At 32.1% G+C, this 20,024-nt stretch overlaps 2 protein-coding genes and 2 long non-coding RNA genes across 4 annotated transcripts; 3 read left to right on the top strand and 1 right to left on the bottom strand.

Annotated features, from left to right (window-relative positions):
• Positions 1 to 1,991: 1,991 nt before the first annotated feature.
• Positions 1,992 to 4,485, bottom strand: LOC111705352 (uncharacterized). Its single transcript, XR_002765995.1, has 4 exons — positions 3,796 to 4,485; positions 3,526 to 3,618; positions 2,582 to 2,650; positions 1,992 to 2,071 (listed from the first exon to the last, which is right to left on the bottom strand). It is a non-coding gene; the product is annotated as an uncharacterized LOC111705352 (long non-coding RNA).
• Positions 4,486 to 14,364: 9,879 nt separating this feature from the next.
• Positions 14,365 to 15,137, top strand: LOC111705340 (uncharacterized). The gene is made up of 4 exons (XM_023477839.1): positions 14,365 to 14,587; positions 14,647 to 14,795; positions 14,856 to 14,969; positions 15,040 to 15,137. Exons 1-4 carry the CDS (start codon positions 14,466 to 14,468, stop codon positions 15,135 to 15,137), a joined length of 483 nt encoding a protein of 160 aa, XP_023333607.1. The 5' UTR covers positions 14,365 to 14,465.
• Positions 15,138 to 15,418: 281 nt separating this feature from the next.
• LOC111705354 (uncharacterized) lies at positions 15,419 to 16,713 on the top strand. The gene is made up of 3 exons (XM_023477858.1): positions 15,419 to 15,764; positions 15,836 to 16,011; positions 16,069 to 16,713. The coding sequence occupies exons 1-3, from the start codon at positions 15,506 to 15,508 to the stop codon at positions 16,177 to 16,179; spliced, it is 546 nt and encodes a 181-aa protein (XP_023333626.1). The 5' UTR covers positions 15,419 to 15,505; the 3' UTR covers positions 16,180 to 16,713.
• A 2,355-nt stretch (positions 16,714 to 19,068) lies between these two features.
• Positions 19,069 to 19,463, top strand: LOC111705353 (uncharacterized). The gene is made up of 3 exons (XR_002765996.1): positions 19,069 to 19,136; positions 19,228 to 19,287; positions 19,381 to 19,463. It is a non-coding gene; the product is annotated as an uncharacterized LOC111705353 (long non-coding RNA).
• The last annotated feature ends 561 nt before the right edge of the window (positions 19,464 to 20,024 follow it).

Genomic DNA, 20,024 nt, shown 5'->3' with positions numbered 1-20,024 from the left:
GGAGAGAAGAAAATTAATGGAACTCTGGACCCAGAGGTCCTTGAGTTAAGAAAGCAGCTAGAGAAGCAGAGTAACGACCTTGGGAACGCAACGAGGTTGGTCGGAGAGTTGAGGGGGAAGGTGACTGACCTTGAGGACAAACTGATCGGGAACAACAAGGAGCTCCACGGAGCACAGGACCTCAATCAGGCTCTACAGCATGAGTTCAAGGAGACAATGGCTCAGAAAGAAGATCAGGAAGAGAGAATTGCAACCTTAAAGAAGAGGTATCTAAACAGTCAGAGAGAAGCAACTCAGCTTCATGATATCAACGCTAGGCTAGAACAGGAGATTAAGAACAAGGAGGAACAAATTTGTCTCTACCAGGAGAAGATAAAAGCAATCAACGAGAAGCTTGATATCGCAGAACAGAAGCTAATAGAGTACGCTTCCATGCCAGATATTGAGGAGCAGCTCAAGGATAAAATGGTAGCTCTAGCAGCTGCTTAGGAACGGCAGGGATCTGCAGAGGAGCATGTTAGCCTTCTGGAGAATTCCTTGGAAGAGAAAACACTGAGCTCTCCAGGTTGTCCCAGAGACTGAAAATGAATGAGGAACACAACCAACGTCTGTCCGCTACCATAGACAAACTTCTTACCGAGAGTAACGAAAGGTTACAGGTTCACCTGAAGGAGAGAATGCATGCTCTAGAGGAGAAGAATAATCTGACTAACAAGCTGACCGCTACAAGGAAGAAATTAGAGGATTTAGCAAATATCAAGGGTGAGACTACCAAGGAACTACAGAAGAGTAGACTTGAGACAGAAAACCTGAAGAGACAGATTCTACAACAGGAGATATCATTTAATATTCAGAAAACAGAGGCTTTAACCAGAAATCTGTCTCCTGGAAACCATGAAGTGTTAGTAGTTAGTATTAAAGCCCGGTTTTAGGCCAAAAGGGAGGGCTTTGAATATGTAAGAAAAGTCAGAAAATTTCAACAGCCTCAGACCAACACTTTTTGAGTTATGTAAAAAAAACTACAGGGGGGGGGCAAATTGACCCCCCCCCCCCAGCAGGATAAGTTTTAAATTGTAGTATTTCTTTAAAAGTTGTAAAACTTAACCCATGAATGCAACAAGGAATCAAAGCATGGAGTGCCGGGACACAATAGGCCTGCTCAGCCTATCCAGGTAGAGTGTACAAGCAGTCTGTGTAGTATGTGAACTAGACTTTCAGGCTGTTTCATGCCCATTAATCATTTTAACTTCTAATTATGGCTCTATACTTATTATGGCAACTAGGGATAGCAGGGATAGGGCTAGAAAAAAGTCTCATAACAGAAATGAATTTTAAGATTTATTTGGTCAGCACAAAACAGTAAGTACTCCATGTTATTGATCTAATTACTTTTTATCTTCTGAAAGTAAATCAGCTCCAGGATAAATACTGAAACAAAATAATAGATTTGATAAACATTACTAATTAAATGATGAAGGGACCATGTGACATGTGGGCAGAAAACAGCGAAACAATCTTCGTCTTTTTTTCAAGTTGCGAAATTTAAATTAACTAATTCAAAATAGTATTTCTTAATTAAATGAGAGAACAGAAATGACAATTAACCCAATTTAAAATGGCATCTCTTGATTAATGATAGATGAGAAAATACCATAATTCCAAATAAAAATAGCATTTTTTGATAAAATGAAAAATTTGAAACAATTTATCAACATTTTTTAGGTTTCCACTGCAGAACATTCAATGACCCAAAAAAACTGAGACTTTAACTGTGAATTAAAATTTTTTTCAAAATATAGATTAATTGTCAAGGTTAAATTCAGGAATTGTTACAAAAATAGATGATTGAAAAATGTTTACAGTTCAGGAAAATATGAATGTGAGCACAAAGACTTAATAAATTCTGTACAGTAGTCCCTTAAGTATAATCTTTAGTGGGTAACCCTGTCTGCATCTCAGCCTATACAATATACATGTTTCTGATAAAATCTATCATTCCTAAGGCAGATAATCCCAGTCCAATACCAAGTAGGACATATGCAGCTGCCATGTGCTCAAGATTTAGTTTTTCCTGAAAAGATATAATTTCATGGATCTACTCTACTCTAAATCTAGTTCTTGATTGCAAATTTTTAATGAAAAGCTTGGGGTCTCCATTAAAATTCTGGGGATCCATGATGAAAACCTTGTGATCTCGAAAGAAAGTGTGTGGGTTTCCTTATGGGGTCTTTAATGATAAACTTAAGAACTCCAACCTTGGTTCTCTTGGGGTCTCAGGTGTAAAGCTTGTAACTCTTTAGGAAAGGGTTTAATTGGATTTAGTAGTTTTCAATGAGCACAACATGATTTACACTTTAAATAATAAAAGTTCAAGATTAAACATTAAAAATTATGTAAGGTTGTAATAATGCAATTTAACAAAAGAATTTAGTCGCTGTCACAAACTCAAGTTTTCTGGTTCATCATTGCAATCTGATATTACTAACTTGGATCATTTTATCCAGCAGAATTCATAGTTTGAAATATATGAGGTCTACGACATCAGCTTACAAATATATAGGAATTAAAAAGTCATCCTTACCAAACTAAATTCATCCTCATCAAAATTAATATTATATTTTATTATGTCAATCCAGGCATCAAAATCAGCCTAAATATTGTATTAAGTTCAAATATATTTTCAAGAACAATAGATATCTTCTTGAATTCTTGATAATCTATTTGCTTCAGTTTATAGTATGTGAAAAAATTTGGTTACTCAATTATTGACTAGAAACTGTTAAATTATTTCTATAAAACTCAAACTTAAAAAAAAATTTGAGAACTAGGAAAATTCTTAAAATATCAAAATTTTACCAAATCAAAAATTGTAAATTAAGCAGTATGCTTTTTTTAGATAGCCATGAAGACAACCTTTAGAATTACTCAATCATTGATTTAAACTGTTAAATTATTTCCTTGAAACTTAAAAAATTTATAAATACGAAATTTCCCAATATTTTGATTCCAGAGCTTATCATTTATGAAATATTTATTTTTTTAAATTCAAAATTTAACCAAATCAAAAAATGTAAATTAATCAATATGTTTATTTGTAGATGGTCAAGGAGAAAAACTGCTTAGAAAAGTGCTTAGTTTAAGATTATTTTTTTTTCTAAGTAACATTCTCTAGATGTTTGGTTTCACCACATACATTATAAAATGTTGTTGCTGACAGAAGATAAGGGCCTAGAGTAAGCAAATTCATGTCTGGCTTGAACATCAAATTAAAAATTGTTTAGACTGATAGCTTAATATCTTTGATTAGAATCCGCACATTTTATAGTGTAATAAATCATCTTTTTGAGCAAATGATTTAAAAACATGCTACAGTTCTCATACTTTAGAATATTCTATTGAAGTTAAAATACTAAAATAAAATGTAGAAAAAATTAGATGACATGTCCATGATGGAAAGATGGCGTTCAACAATTTATTAAAATTGTGTACTGAAGGATGGGTTATTATTTCTATAAAAGTTTCAACCTGAAAGCATCTCAGAACATGAACATTAATCAGCTCTGCCCATATTGATTGCTTAGGCAAAATCCAATGAATTAAAGATGACTTTAAAACTTCCTAAATTTGATGGAGAAAATATTTACAAGCTTGAAAAACCTTCCTTAGAATAATTGATTAGCCTAAATAGAATTAAATAATCAAACAAGTTCATTGATTGAAAGCTAATGGAAATACTGTATTAAATATATTAATAAATATTTCATGGATTGACTATTTTTTGTAAAATCATATTACATCACTCTCATATAATCTGTACTCATTTCCTCCAGGGAGCAAATCCTAGATAATAAATAAATTAAAAGTATAGAATTTATTAATTGCTATAAAATAATGTCAAAATTTATGAATGATTTCAAATAGTCCAACCAAAATTTGGTATACAAATTTTAAGGGTTAGTAAAATCAGCTTTAGAAAAAGGGCTTTGACCACTTGAGTTAAACTTAGATATCATATTATTTGTGAGTTTCTAATTGTAGTTGTTAAATTTGTATAGGTAATGACCCATAAGGAACCATCGCGTCGGATAGAGGGTCTGAGACGTCCTCCCGTCCCCCTCCGACTATGTTTTTCGAAAACTTATCTTTCACTAAATATTTGTAACTTGAGAAATAACCATTAAAATATTTGAGCATTCCTCTCTCCATCCCTTTTTTCAAGCACCCCTCCTGCGTCAGTAGAGGTCGTAAATGCACGACCCTGTTCCCATCCCTGTTCAGTTTTAGTAGGTATCATATTTCTTCAGAATGTGTTATATGTCCCAACCCCAGTTTTGTCTGTTTCCCCCCAAGTCAGATAGAGGTCGGCATTATGATCCTGTTCAAGACCCTGTTCAGTTTTATTATGTATCATATTTCTTCAACACATGTGTCGGTCCTTTCCCATGCCTCCCCTTTTGTAGCCCAAAATATTTCCCCACCCACTCAATATGCNAGATTTTCTAAGCTGTGAAATATATACATCTTCTCTGAAGCTTTCAAACAGCTTCAATTTTTAACAAATTTATGAAAATTAGTCAGAAACAATCTTTGTTAATTTTTGACAGTAAAATATGGCATAAAAAGAGGCGTAACAAGGAGGGGTGGACAGCCGGGCGCGCGCCCCCTCCTTTCACCTGAGAGTGGGGGGGGGGCCTCCCCACCCCTACAGCTTGTAAAGAAATTTAGAGTGGTCTGAGGTTGGAACCATGGAAACAAAAGTTGTAGAGGACATTAAGGGCTTTCCATTTTAGTAAAAATATTGGCCGTCAGACAAGTAGTCGCTGAAAAATTGGCCGCCAAAAAAAAAGTTTTAAAAAAGTGATTTTTTCACTTTTTTTACATTTCATAGTATTAAGAACATATTCGAAAAAAAATTGTAACCAAAATTTTTTTTTGGTATGTGATTGATTGATTGAGTTAGGTTATGTTAGGTTAGGTTAGGTTAGGTTAGGTTTGTAATTTATATTTTTAATGCTCTGAGAGAAAAGCAAAGACAGTTTTAGAGGTCGGAGGCTGTTACTCGTGGCCCACCAAACCATATTACGTTTCTTACGAAATTTCGTTTTCTCTTTTGTTTCTGTTTCGTTTCTGTAACGTTACATGAAACGTAACGTTACATAACGTTTTAGAACCGTATTTGAAACGTTTCTGAATACCAATCAGTTTTCGGCAATTGCGCGGGCGGCGGGGCCTGCCATAGTGATAGGACAGGTCCTGGGATCGGCGCGCACGGCTTTTAGGTAGTTTGGGTAAGGCGTGGCCCCCCATTTGACCAGGCGGAAGGCACTGCTGAGTGCAGAGTAACCACAACCAGTGTTGCCAACCACCCAAATCTTTAGGCCCAAAACGAGAAAACAGCCCGAATGAAATTGCTTTGGGCGTAAGGAAATTGTGGGCCTAATTTTGGGCCGAAAGAAAATTGTTGATCTTAATTGGTAAAGAAGGCAGCCAGGCATTGTTTGGATAAAGTAAGAATGAAATTACTTCATGAGTTTTAGAATTTTTCACAGACCTCATATCAAGGTTGATATAGTAAACTAAAGTTTAAAACATGGAGATGTCTGAACCTTTTTCCTTGGGTAGAAACTGGAACAAATCATGGATTCTATACAAATGAATATTATAATTTATTAGCTTTCAGGTCGCTTTGTGCCAATCTATATCAATTAAGAACATTTTCTCTTTGTTTTATATATATATTATATAAATAAAACAATACAAAAAAAGTTGCAGATTTTGTAAAAAAAATTGTGCATTTAAAAAATTTTAATGGAAATTGATTGTGGTTCCAGAGGCTAATTTTCTATTCAGATATTTATGCTGGAAGATATTTGAATCAAAAGACGCAATAAATTAGGTATTTTGGTAAAATATTTAAAATTAGGCCCAAAAATTTGCTTTCAGGCCCAAAAATTTTTTTGCCCCCCAATTTCTGTCGTTCCCAGCTATCCAAATTGCGTAAGCAACATAATCGCATATTATTTTGGCTCCAATTACGCAATTAAAACGCAAATTTGCGTAAGACTAGATTTCAAATTAGTGTAAATATCTAGTTTTTCTAAAGAAAATATTTTATAACCCAGCTTTAAGTAAAAATATCATGAATTTGTGGAGATGTGTATCATTTTATTTCAGGTATACAAATTGTGTAAAAATACGCTCAATTTTCATAATTCCCTAAAACTCTAAATCTAAATTATTTGTAAAATATCTAAAATTTCCGATACGCCAATTTTGCATTTTCCAAAAAAAATTGAAAAAATAATATTTTAAAAAGAATTTAAGTTGTCTTTGTTAGCATTAAAATTGCGTAAAAATTACACTATTTTTACGCATATGTTTTGAGTGTTTTAAATATTGAAGAATTGAGTGGCCTAGGTGTGTGTGCATAGTGCAGAGTGCAGCAATGTTATATTATATAGAAAGCCGTGTGATATGTAGATAAGGGTTACGCATATATTTTGAGTGTTTTAAATATTGAAGAATTGAGTGGCCCTGCAGGTGTGTGTGCATAGTGCAGAGTGCAGCAATGTTATATTATATAGAAAGCCGTGTGATATGTAGATAAGGGTGGGAAGGGGGGGGGATAATTGGGCAGAGAATTTACAGTGCTATATAGCACACTGGTTTTTAGTACCAAATTTCACCGCTAGGTGTCTCTATTTGTTTCACGTAAAGTTTTTAAAAAGTGTAAAGGATCAGGTTAAATTTTTACTAAAAATATATCATTTAGAAGTCAAGATTTGGGTTTTAAATTATTTTAAATTTTTATAATAAAACATTTTTATTAGGAAAATTCACTGAATTTTCTATCAAAAAGTTTTATATAACTTTTATAACTCTCATACAAGTACAAAGCTTGACGCTATAATTTCTATGTTGAACTGTATTCCGGATGAATGGGAACAGTTCAGAGAGAGTACTATACCGGTACTCAGGGATGGATGGCCTATCTGCATGCATCAAATATTGCATAATTTTTGGTAATTGAGAAAAAATAAAAATGCGCATTTTTGGCGTAAATTTGTATAATATTATTATGTAAATTTTACGTCTACTAAAACCAATAAATTTTCGTAGCTAAGTGTGCGATTTTACGTCTTTCATGACGTAAAAAGAGCCAAAACCTCTATGCAAAATTTACGTATAAATGCGAAAAGTGATGCTTAAATTGTGCTCTTTTTGCGCAATTTGGCTAGCTGGGTTGTTGGGGGGGGCTTCGCCCCAAATTCTAAAATATAAGCCTAAAGATTGGATTTTGGGCCTAACTGTATCCTCTCTCCGGCATAGACCCCTCTTTTGGAGTTGGCAACACTGAGTCCACAACCAGTCAGTCAGTTCAGTAGTCAGTCACCTAGTGTCCAGTAACTCGGTTATTATTCACGTAGCAGCTTCAATCACAACTATATCTCAGATATTCAATCACATTCAGACAGGGGAAGAAGAACAAGATTAAAAGCGAAGTTTTTTATTATATAAGTCATTTCTTTGCTAAGCTGGTAGATCGAACAAAAGTCATATCTAATAATTAAACAAGCAAATCAACATTAAAAGCTGGATGCAGGAATTGCAGAAGTAATTAGCCAAATATCACTGTATTTAAATGATGTTAAAATATGTTTAGTATTAATATTTAGGGATTTTTTTTTATATTTACTGTTTATATTTTTATCCTTTTCCTCAATAACTGTGAATATTATCTTTTATACATCATTAAAAAATAGGACTTTAATCTGTTTGTTATAGTTCAGACTTTATTCAGTTTGTTTAGTTTAGACTTTATTCAGTTTGGTTAGTTCAGACTTTATTCAGTTTGTTATAGTTCAGACTTTAATCTGTTTGTTTAGTTCAGACTTTATTCAGTTTGTTTAGTTCAGACTTTAATCTGTTTGTTTAGTTCAGACTTTAATCTGTTTGTTTAGTTTTGAATGTTTAGTATTAGTATTTTGTGATTTTTTATATTTGCTGTTTATTTTTGAACCCGATCTTGTAAACCTTTGATATTTCAAACTCAGATTATTTGATTTAAAAGAATTCATAGTTGGAAATATCTCAGGTCTACAACATTTGGTTCCAATGATATAGTGATTAAAAAATTAGAGTTTGTGGCAAAGACTCAATTCCTTTAATATAAAATGCTAGTTATCCATGATACTGGATGTTATTAAATAGTGGAGTATTTTCAATGATTTTTTATTTACTGTATATTTTTAATCTTATTCTTTTCTACAGTACATAACATTCAACTGTATGTATGTGTTCTCTTAAATATGAAAAAAAAGACATGATAAGTATATACTGTTCTCTACAGATTTAGGATAAGGATTTAGTGTTCTCTATATTAGTAAGATATATTTAGTGTTCTATATAGAATATTAAGCTAAGTACTAAGTATATATACATATATAAGATTTTTTTCTTCAGATTTTTTTTGCATTTGAACATTTTAAAACAAAATTTGAAAGGTTTTTATTAATGTTTTACGTAACTAAAACGTTAAAAATTCGAATTTTTTACGATCTTAAAACGTTTCTGTGAAATGATACTGTAAAACATTTCAGTAACATAAAAAGTGGTTTGTTTTACGTAGCATTTACGTATCAGGATAACGAAGCCATAACATAACGCTACCTTACATAACGTTTCTGTAACGTTCTAGAAATGAAATTTGGTTTGTCAGGAGAGATAAGGAGGTTTTTAGGAAGAAGGGTATAGGGGATTTCTCCCTGTGTTCCTTCATTTTATACTGTTTCCCAGTTAGGGGAATTAAGGAATTTACCCATAACTGCACCCCATATGCAAAATGGGGAGTTGTGATCCCTAATAACTCTATTGAGAGGTATCTTCCATGGCAGTCCAGTCCTCACATCTGGTCGAGTAAAAAACCGGTATAATGCATGGCTTGTATTCCCACGAGGGGTTAAAATCCTCTTTCAGTGAACCAAGCAAATATATATATTTATATATATTTTATTTCATTAGATCATATATTTATTAGCTCATAATTGGCATTTTAGGGAAAATTAAAACATTTAAAAACCAAAAATCGAGTATATATGTACTTATTTTGAGGTTCAAACTTGGAAATAATCTTAATAGTTACGGGGTACTCTGTTCATGAAAATGACGATAAGTCCATATTAAAGACGACATTGTTTATTGAAGACAAAGTTAAGAATGCCCTGCAAAATATTATAACCAAATTAATTAATCTTGCGAATAAATCAATCACATGATTTTGGAACCTCCTCCTATCAATTTTGTCCCAGTGCTCAGCCACATAGCTTCTGATATTTGCAGTGCTTGGCTTACACATATTATATATCTTCATTTAATCTAAGCCTAAAATAAATAATACCTATTTTATACCTATTTTTCTCTTGGAAGTTTTAAGGGAGGGGGGCTAAATATTTAGGTTATTTCCTTGAGAACCCCCCTCCAGGCCCCCCCCCCTCCTATCAATTTAGTACATGGATCTCACAGTAAGTGTCTCAACTTAATTGACCATGTGGCCGCAGCGCTCGGACCCCTATAGCCTGTCCTTGCTGCAGAGCTTGGCCCAGAAAGTGTCTTAACCTAACCTAACCCTTAATAATAACTAAATACTTTTTTACTTATTTGGTCATGTACAAAATTGATAGGATTTAATGGAAAATTTTAAAATTTAAATTTTTTAAGTTTCTCTCGATCGAACAAACTTGGAACCTTCTCCTATCAATTTTGTTGTATTGCTCAACTACCTAGCTTGTCATATTCGCAGTGCTCGTCTTACACATATTATCTTCATTTAATCTAAATATATACCAAAAATAAGTTTCATGTACTGTTCATCTTTAGCGGCCTTGGAAAAGGTCTTAAATGATTTGTGATCAAATGATCACTGGAGAGGTTCAGGCTCTGCAAACAACCGCTCTATTTCCAGGTTGAAACGCTGGAGGAATTCAACTTGGGAGTCAATGAAAATTAACATTGAATCCAGGTTGTCCGAGGTGTGGTTGAATGGATCCCAAAACTCCCGGTTATATATATATATATATATATTATTGTATATGAATAAAAATCAATAAAGCAATGCACTGAGTTTCTCACACTCTTATCAACAAATCNGACAATATATATAATTTCATGCTACTTTATTACAAACCATGACAAACAAATCAAAGTTTGATAACCAAACAGAGAACTGCAACTCATTATTAATCGTGTGCAAAATACATATTACATTTAGGTTTTTTATTTTATATTTTTTCGTGTTACAAAATTAAAAGAACTAGCCAAGACAACATTACTAAATCTAACGGCTAGTTCCACCTGGTGTTGAAATAATAAATCATTGACATAGTTTCCCCCTTCCCCCTGTAGTCGTAATATTCAATGACGTATAAATCTTAATTTAATTAACCAATAACGTGACAGTGATTGACAGGTAAACCATATCAAGAAAAATTCTATCCAATATCGCAAACACTAAATATTTAATTTAATTCAAAAATGTCCACCAGATGGAGATCTTTTACACACAGGATATGTTGCCTACATGTTTACCTTTTTACATATTTACGCAAAAATAAAAATAAATAACCAAAATTTACTATAAAGTTTGGACCTGACTAACCAGAGTTTGTAGTTGTAATTTGCTTGCCCACTTTGATTTGTTTGCCATATCCTATTTTTAAAAGGTAGGAAAATTTTTATATGCTTTACCCAGTCTGTTAAGGCTACGAATAAGAGCAATTATGCCATTGTTCAGACATTCAAATCGACATGCGGATATTGAAATCCCTGTACGACTTTTTTCATAGTTTAACAAGGCACATTATCCATATGTTAGAGATGATAGGAGAATGGATTTTAGACNAACCTAACATGTGGCCACAGCACTCGTTTATATCACCATCTATCTTTGAAATTTTTAACTTTTGTCAATCTACTTTGTTAACTCTACTCTAAATAAATTATAATTCATTAAAAATGTTTTTAAAACAATAAAACTCTTTAAATACATCAAATTAAAGTTTAAAAAATCTTTAACGAACTGGAATTCACATTTAATAAATCTCTAAAATTTCTTTTGAAGATGACTGATCTGTTCAACTAAATAAGCGTAATTGTGTCATGCTCTCTTAATTGGGGTGTTTCGGGTTTTGACTTAATTTATAGCGACCTTAAATAAAGCCTTAAAATATATGTGGCCCTGAAAAGGGCCAGGGTGGGTTGTTGAGCTGCTTCAGCGAGGGCTCAATTGGAACTCTCGGTGTGCATTTGATGCCCGGAGAATTTCGATGAGGAAATTCTCCATGTAGTCAATGTAATCTTGGATTCTATTAAGGTACTGATTCAAGCCATACCTCAAGTCCACCTCTATTGGAGCTGAAAGCGTGACTATAATCTGTGACCTTATCAGCTTGCTTGCATGGATACTCTCCACCACCAGAGTAAGGATCTCTTGGTATAGTGAGGTAATATCTGCATGCTGAACAGGAGCTGTGAATCTATACATATTGATAGCCTAAATAGACTGTAAAGAATGAAAAAATTTGCCCCCTTTTAAAATCATGAGAAGAGAAACCAAACTGAACAATCCAACCAATTAAAAACAACCAACTCTGGTTAATCGGGTACAAACTTGGTATCAAATTGTTGTTTTATATTTTTTTTACGTTGGGTTTTGTAGTTGAATAGAGTAACATAAACAACAAATGTTTTATGCCTCACTAGTTACATCTAGTGAGTTGATTTTGAATTATATTTCCATATTGGGTATGGTGTTCATGTAGAGGTACCGTTCCGGTCATGCATATAGTTACTGTGTGAGGGGTGGTTAATTCTGTAGATTCAAGAAATTATGATTTCTTTCCATTGTTATTTAGAACAAAATGAACACATCATCTATTTTAAAAATTTCTATTTTAATAAAAAAAAAGACAAACTAAATAAAGTGCCAATATTTAAACATGATTGTAATTAAATTTTTAAATGTTGTATTAAACAAAACCACCCCTGCGATAAGAATGAAACACCGTTTTCTTTGATTAATTAGAGTTCAACGCCATTTATCGCCAAATAAATATATATTTTTAGCTATCGTCATAATAAAACGTCGACAAAAATTATTTAATTAACTGGAATTTTAACTTAAATAAAGCGCTTTAATGTCTTTTTTTCAGGATCCTCAAATATGACAAATTATGTTCAAATTTGTATTGGGTCTTTATTGGGTGCATAAGACATGACCACATTTCAGAGAATCGAATGGCTTGTTATCATGTAGCCTGCTGGAATAATATGGAGGACCCTGAGGGTGAGATTTATCTTGAGATAATAAGTTCAACATAAGTTTAAGACAAACATATGTTATTTTGATAATCGATTCACCTTATTATAGAATTTAAATAAAATTTCTGTATATCCAAAATGAACTGAACTATATAACTTTTAATTCTATAATTTCTTTACAAGATGGATATGCTGTGAGACAAAGTTGTTGTTTTGGCCTAGAAGCGTTCCCAGCAGGCATATAAAGAAGATGTTATTAAAACATTTGCCTCTTGACCAAAAAAACGCTTATCAGATACCTGCGTACACCATTGTGCATACAACACAAAGTAATATTTAAATTTATAAATAATTTGCTGATTTTCACAAATTGAAGTTGGGCATTGCTCAAATTATGAAATTTTGTTTGAGCTCAAGATCTGCCTCTAAATAAAATGTTAACAGTTATTTTGTTAAAATTTAACTTTATAATTATTAAAGTAATAAAAAATAATGTTTAGGTTATGAAGATGCTTATAAGTATCAGACGGAAAAGGGAAGACTCATGGATGAAGATGACAAAGAAAACAGACATATAAATTCAGACAAAGAAGTTGAAGAAAACGAGGTTCAGATTAAAGAACAGTTTGCAGACTGGGTCTGCACGGACGAATCAGAATAATTATAATTTTATAATTTTCCAGAGAAAATGGGTTTGTTTCTGCACAAATACCTTATTATTTCTGTCTACAATTTCTTTAAATTACGTCTACAGTCTCTTTAAATTACATCTATCTATAGTCCTTTAAATAACGTCTACAGTCTCTTTAAATTACGTCTACAGTCTCTTTAAATTACGTCTACAGTCTCTTTAAATTACGTCTACAGTCTTTTTAAATTACGTCTATACAGTCTCTTTAAATTACGTCCACAGTCTCTTTAAATTACGTCTACGGTCTTTTTAAATTTCATCTACATTCTCTTTAAATTACGTCTACATTCCCTTTAAATTATGCCTACAGTCTCTTTAAATTTCATCTACATTCTCTTTAAATTACGTCTACATTTTCTTAAAATTACGTCTACAGTCTCTTTAAATTTCATCTACATTCTCTTTAAGTTTCATCTACATTCTACAGTCTATTTAAACAAGGAGCTATTTACGGTCACTTATTCTGGGGTGTATAGTTCCGTAGATTTCAGTAATTATATATTGTTTCCATTGAAAATAAGGAAATAAATTCATCATCTAGTTTAAAAATTCCAATTTTAAAAGAAACAGGGTAAAAAGAAGAAAAGTGTGAATATTTAAAACATGATTTTGATTAAATGTTTAAATTTGGTTAATAGACTGTAAAGAATGAAAAATTTTGCCCCAGTTTAAAATCATGAGATGAGAAACCAATCTAAACAATCCAACCAATGAAAAACAACCAACTCTGGTTAATCGGGTACAAACTTGGTATTAAATTGTTGTTTTTTATTTTTTTTACGTTGGGTTTTGTAGTTGAATAGAGTAACATAAACAACAAATGTTTTATGCCTCACTAGTTACATCTAGTGAGTTGTTTTTGAATTATATTTTCCGTATTGTGTATGGTGTTCATGTAGAGGTACCGTTCCGGTCATGCATATAGTTACTGTGTGAGGGGTGGATATTCTGTAAATCTATTTTAAAAATTCCTATTTTAATAATAAAAAGATAAACTAAATAAAGTGCCAATATTTAAACATGATTTGTAATTAAATTTTTAAATGTTGTATTAATACTACGCTTATCAGATACCAGCGTACACCATTGTGCATACTACACAAAGTAATTTTTAAATTTATAAATAATTTGCTGAAAAGTAATAAAAAATAATGTTTTATAGGTTATGAAGATGCTTATAAGTATCAGACGGAAAAGGGAAGACTCATGGATGAAGATGACGAAGAAAACGAACATATAAATTCAGACGAAGAATATTTGAGGAAAACGAGGTTCAGATTAAAGAACATTTTGCAGACTGGGTCTGCACGGACGAATCAGAATAATTATAATNAGACGGAAGAGGAGGTCAATGTAGACGAGAATGAAGAAACTGGAGATGAAGTATCATTAGAAGAACTATTATAAGTCGGTCGACTACACCCACTTAAATATACTTTAATTACTATAAATTTCAGATATGACGCCTGCAAAACCGAAATGTGGCTTTGGGGTCGTAAAGTGGAACGAGACAATTTACGCCATAGAAAAGGGTATCACCAGGAAAACCAAAAAACGCTACGTAGATGTAATAAGTCTCAGGTATAGCTATTAATTTATATTAATTTTCTATTATTTTTATTAATTTTTATATTTTTAAGCTGGATTGATCCGATAACTGCAAATCTAAGGTTCCCTAGAGGATGTCCTGAATACCGGATATTCTCATTAATAAAGAAGCACAGACCACTAACAAAAAACTTTATCTTAATTCCACCAGGAGACTACTATATTGAAGTGGAAACAAAAAGTAAGCTGTATAAAATTAAATTTTAAATTTTAATTTATTATTTATGCTTTACATTTTAAGCTTACCGAGAGGCACAGAGGTACATGAACGAAAACAAGGAGATCTTTCTCACCGATGCTACAATGAGTACACTGGAGGAAGATAGTGAGTTTGATGATTCAGATGAGGATGAAGGTGATGAGCATAGTTTAACTGTTAAATCTTTAATATTTTATTATTATTATTCATAACTGATATTTTATAGGAACAGGAAATCTGGAACTCGACAACAATAAACTGTTGAATAGTCAAGAAATTAATGACTTGGTTACTGAAGGTACATGTTTAATTAATGATAATTAATTTATCACAAAGTAATGAAGGTGATGAGCATAGTTTAAATGTTAAATCTTTAATATTTTATTATTATTATTCATAACTGATATTTTATAGGAACAGGAAATCTGGTTATCGACAGCAATAAAGTGTTGGATAGTCAAGAAATTAATGACTTAGTTACTGAAGGTACATATGTTTAATTAATGATAATTAATTTATCACAAAGTAATCATAATTAATATCTTCTTTTATTCTACAACCTTAACCCTTTTCCAATTTTCATTTGAATTATATTTTACTTCCAGGTGTAAAAATTACATGTTTACATAAAAATATGACTATTTTATTTTTTCATAAAACAGTAACATTTTATACTTTTAGGATCAAAACGGATGCAAGATAACCTTGAAGATGAATTTTTCACGACGGAAGATAAAGAAGACAAGGAAAAAGTTGAACCGGAAAAGGAGAAACCAACGGATGACGAAAATATTAAAAATCAGAAGAAAAATCAAGGGAAAAAAAGAAAATTCAGTAGTTCATCAGAAGAAGACCCTGGTGAGAAACCTGTTGCTGAGCCGTTTCCAAAACTCCCCCTGTCACAACGTAGGGGTACCATAAACTCTTTTGACGATTCCTTACTAACTGACGGTAAATATGAACATAATTCTTTTTTAAAACCTTATCATAAAACAGCTTAATTATTTGTTTGATTTTTATAGATTATATGGATGAGAATTCCATCCAAGAAACTTCAACACCATGCATCAGACGCAAGAAACAAGAGGTTGGCGAACAGTATACATTCCTGAAGGAAATACGAAAACTACATAAATACATAAAAGAATGTTTTGAATATCAGAACGAATACCTAGGGAGTGTCATTAAGAAGACTTCGGTAATAACATGACTTAATTTCTAATGATATAAATAATTCATTTGAGGTTTTTAATAGGATAAACTGTCAGCTGAGATAGGTTGTATTGCCACCTCATCTTCCAACGCAACATTGAACGTTTCAAATTCTTGTGACTGGAAAAAAATTACGTGTAAAGGTAAATATTAAAACACTTTAAAACATTGTAATTTAATTTAAATTCTTAATAATATATTTTTAATTAAGAGGAGTTAAATGAATTAGAGAATTTACTGCAGCAGGATAAAACGGGGTTATTAGAAAAGGTATAAATAATTGATTATAATAAATAATTTATTTAAATGCAATATCTTATTTCTAGTACCAAGAAATTCTGGCACAATCATTAAAAGGAGAGAAAATTTACGAGTCGTCATATAAACTACTTCCTCAGGTGAATATTCAAAGGGGAGGAGAGAGGTTATTATACTTATCAGCTGCTTCAATATTTTTTTTAGATAATGGATAAAAAATTTCTTTTGAACGTCAGCCTCACAAGCGGATATGGAGGTAGTAAAACTCAGAAAACTATCATCCTGGACGACTTCCCAAAAGTGATGTCCTTAATGACAGGTAAGATTTCATTTTAAAAAATTAAATATAACCTCAAAATTAAAAAAAAATAATAATTTCAGGTGTTGTCAACATAAGATGGAGAGATGCATTCACTTCTAACCCCTACTTGGCACAACAACAATTTAGGGGCGGAATGTCGAAATACTTACGGTAAGAGGAATAAAATAGTTAAAAAAACAAACAAATAATAATCAACAAAATATATGTAACAGAAGTAACTTATTTAAGAAATGCGCACTATGAACACCAGTGTCGAATAAAATCATTAGAGAAAGAAAATCAGCCCAGTCCAGATACAAACCCAGATACATCGGCGCATAGTGAGAAGAAAAGGAAAACTGGAGACAAAGTAAGAAAATAAATTAAAATTGAAGATAAACTGCAGAACTAAAAATAAATCTGATATAATTAAATATAAAATTATAGATTCCAGACCGCAGATCAGACGGAGCCGGAGCTTCAGGTCCCTTTGAAGACAATGGATCACAAGCTCCAGGCAACCAAGACCAGCTAGTATGTCGGAGCAAAGTAAGATAATTAATGAATTAGTATTAAAAATAAATTTTTAAGGTGTTTTCAACATAAGATGGAGAGATCAATTCACTTCTAACCCCCTCTGGGCACAACAACAATTTAGGACCGGAATGTCGAGAGACTTAAGGTAAGAGGAATAAAATAGTTTAAAAAAAAACAAATAATAATCGACAAAATACATGTCACAGAAGTAAGTTATTTAAGGAACACGTACTGTGAACACCAGTGTCGAATAAAACCATCCAGGCAAGAAAATCAGACCAGTCCAGATAAACACCCAGATACATTGACGCACAGTAAGAAGAAAAGGAAAACCGGAGACAAAGTAAGAAAATAAATTTAAATTGAAGATAAATCTGATATAATTAAATATAAAATTATAGACTCCAGACTGCAGATCAGAATGAGCCGGAGATTCAGGTCCCTTGGAAGACAACGGATCACAAGCTCCAGGCAACCAAGACCAGCTAGTTCGTCGGAGCAAAGTAAGATAATTAATGAATTAATATTAAAAATAAATTTGACAATTAAATAAAGATTTGATATTTAAGAAATAAATTCAATAATTTTCAAGGCGCCAGACTCGTAACCACTTACTTCAGGCCTCGCGGTTAAACTGCAGAATTAAAAATAAACCTGATAGAATTCTATAATTATAGACTCCAGACCGCAGATCACAAGGAGCTCCAGGTGCTTCAGGTCCCTTTGAAGACAACGGATCACAAGCTCCAGGCAACCAAGGCCAGCTAGTTCGTCGGAGTAAAGTAAGATAATTAATGAATTAATATTATCAAAATTGCTATTTGACATCTAACAATGATAATTTTAGACTCAAAAGCAGTCTGAAGATAGATCAGATGACGACCTGGCATCTCAATTACTTAATGCGCCAGAATTTCTCGTAAGTGACTAATTGTAACCTTAAAATTTGTGTTTTTTCTAAAATTATTTAATTTATTCATTAGATGAAAGTGAAAGACAAAGAAAATAGATCTAAGCCTGAAAGCCATGAAATCGATGAAGAACAATACCAGCCTAGGTCATCGCATTCAATATTATTTTAAACTACTTATTAAAGGAAATCATTGAATTATAAACTTTTTAATTTTAGAACAGGGGAGAAGAGCAAAATCACCAAACCATGGGCAATCCGAGCTGACCATATAAAGTAATTCCTTTCTTTTAGATTGTACTAATTGGTTTAATATTTTATGATAATCATTTAGGATTATTATGTTTAATTTTTAATTATTTTAGGCAATGGAAGTCATTACAAGAAATCTACAATGAACACTGNGAGAGCGGTGGGGAGGAGGAGGAGGATGAAGATGAACGGGATGATTATCAAAATGGTAAGAATACTTTTAATATTATCATTTTAATGTTTTTAAAGGGACTGTAAATCTAATTTCAAGAGACCCTCCATGAAAGATGACAAGGCCCGATTCACAATGGTACCCTTTATCTTTTCAATAATGTGGAAGATGTTAACGTTTTTTCTAGGTTTAAAAGTGTTTCATTTTGATAATTCCTATAGTTTTCCTGCTGTAGAAATGCGCAAGTCACTTTTGTACAGAAATCCTAATTTCAAGAGAAAATACTCAGTTTTCAAAATGATAAATATATGATATTTAATTCATACTAAGAGTTGTGAATCGGGCATTGCCATCTTTGCATGGAGGGTCATTTGAAGTCACGCTTATAGTCACTATAATGGTATTGTTGTAAATCTGACATGCCACGCTATAATTCGGCAGTCACTAAAAATTATGTCTACAACCTTTTAAAAAGTATTTTTATCATTTCCTTTCTTGAGAGGAAGGCTGAAAAGTTTAAGTTAAAAATCAGTTTTTAATTTTGGAAATTGTCTAAATTAATTGTGAACATGTTCTCTTTGTGTACATCGTAAAACAAAACAAAAATAATTCGCGGAAGTCATTAAAAGAAATCTACAATGAACACTGGCAGAAAGTGAACAAACCTTCTGCGTTTAATCTGTAAGATTTTTTACTGCTATACCTACTATTCATGATAAAAATAATAATAATAATAATTTGTGAATTATTTTTATTTTTTGATTATTTTTAGGCAAGGCGCTGAGGTTGGACGTGGACCTGTGAACGAGAAAATTGAACTCGGCAGTTTTGGGTAAGTTAATATTAACATTTGTAGTAGTAGCAATTATTAATTAATGATATTATATGAAATATTGTATACTATATTCTAATTCATTATATGCAGGCGAGAGATACACGGACCACTCTACGAACTCAACCATACACAATGGCAATACGGGCTACCCCTGTAAGAAAATTTCATTTCTAATAANAGAAACAGAAACAGAAACAGAAACAGAAACAGAAACAGAAACAGAAACAGAAACAGAAACAGAAACAGAAACAGAAACAGAAACAGAAACAGAAACAGAAACGGAAACAGAAACAGAAACAGAAACAGCTAAAAAATATTAATACTTACTTTCTAGAAGAAGAAAGAAAATAAATGGTTTCATTAAAATTTTTAAAAACCGCGTTTGATATTTAAATTAAGCTGTGTTGATTTCACACTGTACACAAGCATACACTATAATGCAGTTTCCGGGTAATTTTAAACACCATTTTACACACAGATAAACACACAGATAACTCTGATGTTGTTTAAAGGGAACGGTTGTGAATCGGGCATACCCCTTTCTAAATGGATGGTAAATAAAGATCACGCTATCAGTACCTTTCATACAAGAATATATTGTATATCTTAGATTAAACAATTTAGAAAGAATAAATGTTTCAAAATTTCACGTTCGACTTATATTACTAGTTTTAAATTATTTCTGAAAAACGCTAAAAACAAATATTTCCAAATTCTCTACTCACGAATCAGAT

Source organism: Eurytemora carolleeae, unplaced genomic scaffold, assembly GCF_000591075.1.
Source record: "Eurytemora carolleeae unplaced genomic scaffold, Eaff_2.0 scaffold320, whole genome shotgun sequence".
Classification (NCBI taxonomy): Eukaryota; Metazoa; Arthropoda; class Copepoda; order Calanoida; family Temoridae; genus Eurytemora; species Eurytemora carolleeae.
Note: the sequence above shows the minus strand (reverse complement) of the source record. Positions and strands in the feature narration are given on the sequence as shown.

What these genes read in the sequence shown, in the direction of transcription:
- LOC111705354 (XM_023477858.1), top strand. Translation starts at nt 15,506, where the DNA reads ATGCAAGATAACCTTGAAGATGAATTTTTCACGACGGAAGATAAAGAA. An exon ending in CGATTCCTTACTAACTGACG is followed by an intron (nt 15,765 to 15,835) that starts GTAAATATGAAC and finishes TGATTTTTATAG; the next exon opens with ATTATATGGATGAGAATTCC. An exon ending in GTGTCATTAAGAAGACTTCG is followed by an intron (nt 16,012 to 16,068) that starts GTAATAACATGA and finishes GGTTTTTAATAG; the next exon opens with GATAAACTGTCAGCTGAGAT.
- LOC111705340 (XM_023477839.1), top strand. Translation starts at nt 14,466, where the DNA reads ATGACGCCTGCAAAACCGAAATGTGGCTTTGGGGTCGTAAAGTGGAAC. An exon ending in GTAGATGTAATAAGTCTCAG is followed by an intron (nt 14,588 to 14,646) that starts GTATAGCTATTA and finishes TATATTTTTAAG; the next exon opens with CTGGATTGATCCGATAACTG. An exon ending in TGATTCAGATGAGGATGAAG is followed by an intron (nt 14,970 to 15,039) that starts GTGATGAGCATA and finishes GATATTTTATAG; the next exon opens with GAACAGGAAATCTGGAACTC.